The following is a 9,102-nucleotide window of genomic DNA, read 5'->3' on the forward strand; positions in this document are numbered from 1 at the left end:
TTGGGAAGGACCCACGTTGCCTCTTTGGGTCTAGCCGGGCCGGGCACCATGAGTGTAGGTCGCTCACCACCGACCCCCCCCCCCCCCCCCCCTTCCAGGCCTGGCTCCAGAGGGGGGCCCCGGTGACCCGCATCCGGGAAAGGGAAAAAGCTGTCCAATGTTTTCGTTCATCATCAGAGTCGCTGAGCCGTGCTTTGTCTGGTCTCTCACGTAGGATCTGTTTGCCATGGGTGACCCTACTAGGGGCATAAAGCCCCAGACAACTTAACTCCTAGGACCATTGGGACACACAAACCCCTCCACCACGGTAAGGTGACGGCTCATGGAGGGGCTGTACAATCATGATTTTAATTATTATTTTTATTATTTTCAATAAAAGTAGCATTTGTATTACACTAACCAGATTGGCATCTCTTTGTTTCCAGTTGAATGTGTTCCTGTCAGGGTTTCCCTCAACTCCCTTTTACATATTTCTAAATTTCATCCAGCACTCACTAAAGATTTTATGTCCTAGGGGCATCCAGCAGCAGCTTTCCAGCTACAGGGAGACGGTGATCAGGCAGGCCACAGCTGCAGCAGGCTCAGCGGTTCACCGAGACGATGCTCCAACCTGTGGCATCTGCCAGAAGACCAAGTTTGCAGATGGTTGTGGGAACTTGTGCTCATATTGCCAGACCAAGTTCTGTGCCCGCTGCGGGGGGAGGGTCTCGCTTCGATCCAATACGGTGAGATACCAAGAGTGCATTTTATTGCTTCTTTTTTCCAGGAAAGTCTCACATCAAACGGTCAAACAATACTAAAGTGATTTTCTTTTCTGCCATGTCACAAACAAACAAAACCCACACACATTTTATGCAGTGACACAACACAAAACTTCCTCAATGCCACAAATACAAAAAAAAAAACTATTCTTGAAGTTTCATATGTAAATGAAACAAACAGGTTATTGTTTCCATATTGTAAATGCAAGACATCTGTAATTAATTGTCCCGTGTAACACAGCAATTTGCTTGTGTCAGTATGTATTATTGTTTGCCAGTCTGCAAAGCAATTAACTTTCAATTGAGACAACTCCTTGTATGAGATAGCTCGATAAATGTGCGATGTACCTCCACCACATCTTTATAGACCCGCCATTCTTCCCGTTGCAATCAATATATTGAAACCAGCCAAAATTCTTGCCAAATAATGAAAAGCTTTATTAAGATAAAGGGATTAAACGTCTTCAGCCTTTGGAGTGACTCAGTGTGAACACAACAGCCCAATTTGAAATATACTCTTATTTTTCCACAGCAAAATTGAGAAAACAATGTGTTTAAGGCCACACCAATACCACCACTCGCGTCGAATGAATATTCATGAAAATAGTTTTTCCGAAACTAAGTTTTGTTGTTTCCGACAATTACCTGGATTTCATTAGACTCTGCCATTGTACCCAAAGAAGTGGCCAGCGAGCTCATGTGTCAAACTGCAACATTACACACATCCATTACATTAACATTGTCAATACATTTTCCGTGAAGTTATTCTTTATTTAAAATAAATAAATGAATATAAATACTGATGAAAAATGTTGTGCAAACAATATATTTCAGCAAACACATCAAACCCTTCCTCCATCACAGCATCAACCCACCTGAACTCACTCAGGTGCCATAACATGTACTGTATATGAGCTTATATGATACGATATATTTCATAGAGTCATACTGTTTGTTTACGTGTGATCCCATCACAGTGTTAGTACACTGTGCGACCCAGGCAGAAGCTGCTAAAGGTTAATTGGGCATTACACTGAGCTTTTGATGGAGGGGGTAGTCTCCCACTCTGTCTAGGTCTCCAAGGGGTGCAGTGGTGCCCTATAAACACACAGTGGGGGAGAGGTGTTTGTGTGGGTGTGGGTGTGTGCGTTAGTGAAGGCGTTACAACATTCACTGAAATAAGGGGTGTGTCCTCTCGATCCCTCCAATATGCTCCTGGTGTGACATTTAATGAGCCCACTCAGACTTAAACACACACCCAAAAGTCTACTCTAATTATTGCCTGCCATGGGGTGTCAGGGGGTTGGATTGGGTGGGCGTCAGGCGGCAGTTTTATTCATTGAGGGAAAAGTTCACTCTTACACACATTTCATTGGTAATAAGGCTTATGAACCTCACAGAACCACATAGGTGACTTGTACCGTATTTTATTGTTTTTTTTAAAAGGCTCACTCTTTCTTAAAAAAAAAAGTCAGGAATCCAACTTTCTATGTGTTGCATGTGTGTCCCTGATTTCAGACAGTGCCCTGACTATGATTCTCCCTTTTTTACATGTATTGCTTGACTGGGCTGAAGGAGGACAAAGTGGTGAGTACTGACTTTTTTATTGAGGAAAAAAAACAACAAAAATGTCTCACATACATATTTAAGTAGATTACAAAATTGTATCCATTTTCTTGTCATCTTTGGTACTGTGTTTAGAACATGTACAGAGCACTTCAATTTTTTTCGTATTTTTTTGTCATAACAACAAAATGTTTTGAGCCTTGTAGTCATTTAAATGCAGAGGACTTCTTGCGCATTTGATATTTATACCTGTGGCCGACAGCATTTAAGTTGGAATCAGGAGGTATTTGTACGTGTGTGTGTGTGAGTGTGTAGAGTAGTGTAGACATCTCTGAGACAAATGAAATCAAGCCTATTTTTAATGAGTAACACAGAATTGCAAAATATTATTGATTGTTTGTATTTTGTTCCGGAAATCACTGAATGTCAACTCGTTGCAGCCGGAATGTTGACTGTTCCGGTTATTAAAAAATAAATAAAAATGCAGTATCCAACATGAGGACCAGTACTAACACAACAGCATATACTGTGTTGGGCCCCCAAGACGTTGGCTACTAAACATTTCACAAATGAATGAGATTAAATGAACACTGAAAAAAATTAAAAATAAAAATAAACTACGAGTGTCCACATTGAACAGCCGGCCAACCCCCCTGCTTTCTGCTGTTCATGAAATTGACGTGTTTAAGTTGGCAGCTCTAGTAATCGACAGAGACCAGAACCAGGAACATCCATTGTGAATATTATTAGCAAAGAGGATTCACTGACAGAAAAGTTCATTTTGCTGGGTCAAGGAGACTGTAACTTAACAAAAGTATACTATTAGATACGAAATACTGTACAAGTTTTTGTCAGTCAGGTGTCCACTGTCTGTTCACAAAACCACTGAAACGTAAAGGACCTACCACTCTATTAACTACCTACCTTCTACTGCTACAGTGCCGATCTGTTAAATTGGTTTCCGAACCTCATGTAAGTAAACGACCACACTCTAAAAACTTTGGATGACTAACCTCTCCGGTTGACAGAAATGAATCGAGTGATGACAGGAATGTGTGATTAAATACACCCCCAAAAAAGTCTTGCAAATGTATATTGATCCAACTCAGAAATGATGTGCTGCTTTGTGTCACAGTACAAAACGGTCGTAAAAGCCTGAGCAATGTGCCCTCTCCTGGTAATGCCACAGCAGCTCATGATGACTATTGATTGCCAGTCTCACGAGTTGCGTCCGCCTCCGTGTGCATCTGTCATTGACTGGTTTTAAGGGGGTCATTTTTCTTCTGCTTCTTGCTATCCATTGCCACATGATTGCAGGAATACTCACCTACATAGGGAATCATACAGTTTGGCCTCATTGTGTGGTGCCCATTTATAAATAAATAGATATATACAGGGCGGCCCGGTGGGCTAATGGTTAGCGTGTCAACCTCACAGTGCAGAGGTGCCGGGTTCAATTCCAGCTTGAGTTTCCCTGTGTGGAGTTTGCATGTTCTCCCTGGGCCTGCGTGGGTTTTCTCTGGGTACTTTGGTTTCCTCCCACATTCCCCCCCAAAAAACATGCATGGCAGGCTGATTGAACACTCGAAATTGTCCCTTGGTGTGAGTGTGAGCGCGGATGGTTGTTCGTCTCTGTCTGCCCTGCGATTGGCTGGAAACTGGTTCAGGGTGTCCCCTCCTTACCGCCCGAAGAGCGCTAGGATAGGCTCCAGCACCCACCGTGATCCTTGTGAGGATAAGCAGATCAGAAAATGAATGAATGAATAGATATACTGTATATGTAGACAATCCAAGGAAAAATTTCAGGATGCTATGTGGACTTTCCAAATAATACCCTGTTTTATACCAACCCAATTCCAATAAATTTGGGACGTAATGTTAACTAATTTCTTGCTCTTTTAAGACAGCCACAGAAACGCTTCATTTATCATTTTGTGATATTTTCTGAGGTTTTAGTGGCCCTAAGTGGAGATCTCCACATACATTTTGGAACTGATTGAGCCCTGAGGTTTGGGCATTATTAGCAATGTATTTACAATGATTTTGAATGGACAATTAGTCTTTGGTCCCTCCCGTGACTCCCACCAAGACATGGAGGGAGGGGAGGTGGGCTGAGGCCATATTACTCATTTCTATTGGGTGGTTTTAAGTAATTCTTTTAAAAAAATTGATTTCTCAAAAACAAATAAATAATTATAAATCCAAGCTAATATCATATTCCTAAATAAAATAAAATAAAATCTTATTTGTGAAAAATTGACCTTCTATTTTTGTTAGATTTTATTGTAATATAAATTAATGTTTTTGACCACAAAATAACAACATAAATATACCAAAAATTGGTCCTGTTGAATGTTGATTCAGAGAATCGAAACTGAACTGTTTTGTTTTGTTTTTTCTTCATGGTGCATTTTTGAACTGGTGCTATATTGCTGAGCGATTTACAGTCCCCCAACAAATATTGCATTGCCAATTTGACCAACAGGATTTACACTATCCATTTCGAACTACCTTCAATATTTTTTTTTTTTTTTGTTGTCAAAAGCGGTTGTCGTTATTGTCAAGCGGTGTTGTAGGCATCTCATGAATGTAACTGTTAAATGGCCTGCAATCTAACTTTGCTGCTTTTCAAATCAAGTAATCAGTAAAGTCGTTGTTACATTTTTGGAATAACTGCGGCAACATTGTTCATTGAGGTTTAAACCATATGATGTACAGTAATTATTGGAATGATTTGTTTGACTTCCACATTACTGTACTGCGTGGCTGTGAATTAGCCATCAGCGTCTGTAAATGTATACCGTACATGAGTACATGTACAGTATATGTGTGTCTGTGTGTGTTTAGTCTTGCGGGATAGCTGTGGTGTACTGATGTAGTACCTCATTAGCTGCTGTGGACACTAATCTCTTTTGTGGCAGTCTTTCATCCTTACCTCAGGATTTATAGACGCCCACATTCGCATGCTTGTGCCATACGTCAAGCTGTCATTGGCTGCTACTACTATCTGTACGTAGTCCTCCACCTCCTTCCTTTCTTTTGACCAAATGTGGATTTTTTTTTCATCACCTGATAAGTGGGGATTATTTTGCGGGTTTTATAGTGATCTGAGGCATTCGTAGCAAATGTAATGGAGCTTGGCAGTGTTGATTGACAGTATGTCTGCTTGAGTGCACGTTGGGTGTTGTACTTGACTGTGGCGATCAATACAGTAAGAGATGGATTGTGACTTAAGGTAATAGGAACTTGCAGTTTGATCGTTCATACTTTGTAACAACATTGCAGTACCTTATACTGCGGGGATAAAACAAACTGATATCTGTGTGGTGCAAAACAGGGGAAATGATGAGGTATGGTTAGCTTTCCAGAAGGCAGCAAATGTCCGAACTAGAGAAAGACATGTGACCAATTTTCCAATTTCAGTTAATTACAGTATCAGCAAATTGATTATTTGTCATTTTTTTAAGTCTCTTTAATTTTTTATGTCAACACACCATACCTGTCAACGTTTCGGAGCGCCAACCTGTATAAACTACCCAAAAAAATCCTTGTAACATACCAAAGCATTTTATATGTCAAAATAATGGCAGAAAACCCCCCACGAATTTTCAATGATATTTATTGTAGGTCTCCATAATACAATGTCTGGTTAATGTCTAATCATCATTCTACTTAATGGCATTACTGTGTTCAGAGTTGTATTCCTGCGTTACTTTTTTCACCAACTCCAAATGCTCACCCATCGGCTCGAAGTTACACCATCCATTCATATTTACTTTTGAAATGAAAGCATCCGAGTAGACTATCACGATTCTGGGGAAAAGCAAACGGAACTACCTGTTGGGGGGGGGGGGAATTTTCAGAATCCGTATGATTTGTGCGATACGGCCATATACGTAAGATTCACCACAAAATCCGTATGAACTATGGCTAAACCGTATGAGTTGACAGGTATGCACCTTTACCTGACAGTTGTCGAAACAAATAAAGAAATAAAATGAAAGAAAATGGCAAAGAGAACGATTGTGGTAATGAGTAGGTCCCAGCTCCCAGCTGTCTTTGGGCCATAGGTCGGCAATCAGGTGGCGCATGTCGATAATAGGACTGTAACAATACACTAAAAACAAAATAAATATGTTTTTCTTGATTTCCGTTAAAAATGATATGTGCCGGACCCAAATGCAGGCAAGCAGGGACGCAAGAAGTGTCAAAAAGAATTCATTCTCTAAAGAATAAAAACAAAGCAAACAAAGCATATGGAATAATCCAAAGTATGAAATTAACAAAGTCCAATACAAATACTAGATTCAAAGTAACAAATGAAGGGCATGCGCTCGTCTTGACTGGCAACATGACAACGGTACACAACAAATCACCGGATAAGCAAGTCAATCAGAAGCAACAAACAAAATGAACCAACAAGCACTGAAAGAAATGAGGGAGCTAAATACAAGGAAACTGATGAGACACAAACCAACACCTGGTCAAGATGCCAGTGGTTCGAGGGAACTGATTGACTCACACAAGGACGAAAACTGGTCCAAACAAAGCCTAACGAGCATGACATGAAAAAACACAAACAGTCCAAAACCAAATTTAATCTAAACAACAAAACCAGATCATGACAGGTATGTTTTGTATTGATACTCAAATTAGGATGGAATGATACATCGATTTTATCAAGCTACATTGAGGATGGCTGGACTTGTTTACGCCGAGCTGGCCACACATCATTTTTTGAAATAATTGATTGATTTAGTTGTTGTAATGAATGAAATCATTTTATACCAAAAAATCTTCATACCCTTTGATTTTTCATGAAACATTTCATGTTATTGTAATCATCATCTTGCATTCATTTTTCGCTACTACACGTCTTCTGCGGTCAGCCTCGGACATTAACGTCAAGCACGCAACATTCAGTAGACCATGATAGATCAACACAGATTATCGCAACAAGAAAGAGTAGATGAGAACACTTGACGAAATAACATTGATCACTCGCCCCACATATATGTCAATCCAGCATGCTTGTTTGCTACTTTGTAAGACACAAGGTGACTCGTCGCCTGCAAAGCTTTCTCTGTCTATTTGACATCACAATTCTGATGTCCATCACAGCTCTACAGTATACAAGGCCCGCAGAACAAACTCTGATTGGAGCACGAGTGTCTTTGAGCTGGTGCCATTGCTGTTTTATTCTTCGGAGGAGCGATTGGCAGAACCGGTGCCATGTATGACTGCAAGTCAAAATGCTTCGGCATTGATGAAATCACGTCCCACAATGTCAAGGAGACCCCATTTGCAGACATGCAGACATGTTATTTCAGACATTTGGGAGGCGCTTTGACAGTGGGGTCTCGTACAACCCAGGGCAACACATAACCATTGATGAACACTGATTTCCAACAAAGGTCCGACGTCCTTGCAGACCATGTTGTGACAAGGCTTATGGAGCCCATTTTGGATAGAGTTAGGACTGTCACGATGGACAATTCTTTCACATCATTCACATCAGAGTTCTGTTTGGTGCAATGAACAAAATTCTTTGGGAAGTTGACTAAAAACACGAAAGATCGAGAGCGGTTTTCACTTCTGTCAGTGAAATGCTGATAGTTTATTCAGCTAAAAAGCAGAGAAATATGTTGTCTTCTGAGCATATTGCGTAAGAAAGTAGAGCTTGAAGAAGATTTGTGGCGAAAACCAAAGGTTATCACAGACTACAACCCCTTGAAATGTGCTATTGATGCGCTTGATGAAAAACTGTGCAGGAACACAGAGAAGGCCCGTAGCTGTCTTCCACAACATGCTGGAAATGCTCTCGTAATGTACAAGGCATGTACACAATGATTCCTAACCTTGTTAGTTGTACCAAATCCAACCAGTTCATATGCACGTTCATTGAATCCGTCATTTGTGAAAAATCAAAATATGATTTTTTATTTTTTTACAAATTCAAGACAAAAAAATGCATTTATTAAAAAGAGAAAAAAAGTAAACACAATTAGTATTAGTATAAGTATAAAGTATACGGGTTTTTTTTGTCCACAAAGTGAACCAGCCAGTGATGGTCAAGCAGGCGTGTCATAACTAATTGACATGTTGAGTCGCGTGTGTATTAACCTCCATGGCAGAGGATCTATCGAACCTCTGAGACTGATTCACCGAACCCCTAAGGGTTCGGTCGAACCCAGGTTAAGAACCACTACATGTACAGGATGAAACAAGTCAAGGAGAAAGTTCCAGCATAAGATTGCGACTGAACTGAGTAATAGACAAGCGCACAGGACAGCGGGAGGAAGGAGACACTATTATGTGAAATTGGGAGCGTTACTTCATAAATGTCTCCTGATACAGTTACTAGTTACTTGTTATAAACTATATTTTGTAACGTAAGCCAAGTACCATCTATTAAAGTAATGCAATGTGGAGTTACTTTTTTGGAGTTACTTTTCAAGTACTCCATACCACATATGTTTTAAATTTTTCAAATAGACAAACAAAATCTATATGATACATGTTTTTACATATTTGTCTGATCATTTCTGTCATTTGGTTGTTTAATATGCATGGAGGATAGCTTGAGCACCCGCATTTCCAATCCAAATCAGAAGAACTGTGAGACATAACCGTCTGTGCTAACCACTTTTGCGTCATGCAGAAAGATAAATGGTGATAATTCTGGATTTCACTGACCATAAATGGCCTACTGCTTTTTATTAGAAAAAAAAGGGCTTCTAAAGACCCTTGTGGAAATACGGGTTCAGATCATGGA

The 9,102-nt window shown here is 40.1% G+C and overlaps 1 protein-coding gene across 14 annotated transcripts in view; it reads left to right on the forward strand.

Annotated features, from left to right (window-relative positions):
* The window catches only part of LOC127610633 (regulating synaptic membrane exocytosis protein 1-like), an 85,217-nt gene that overhangs the window by 20,835 nt on the left and 55,280 nt on the right, over positions 1-9,102 (forward strand). For all 14 annotated transcript variants that reach the window (XM_052081004.1, XM_052081000.1, XM_052081006.1 and 11 more), the window contains exons 3-4: positions 515-725; positions 2,337-2,348. In XM_052081004.1, the coding sequence (XP_051936964.1) occupies positions 515-725; positions 2,337-2,348 (223 nt within the window). The remainder of the gene's footprint in view (positions 1-514; positions 726-2,336; positions 2,349-9,102) is intronic.

Source organism: Hippocampus zosterae, chromosome 11 (genome assembly GCF_025434085.1).
Source record: "Hippocampus zosterae strain Florida chromosome 11, ASM2543408v3, whole genome shotgun sequence".
Lineage (NCBI taxonomy): Eukaryota > Metazoa > Chordata > Actinopteri > Syngnathiformes > Syngnathidae > Hippocampus > Hippocampus zosterae.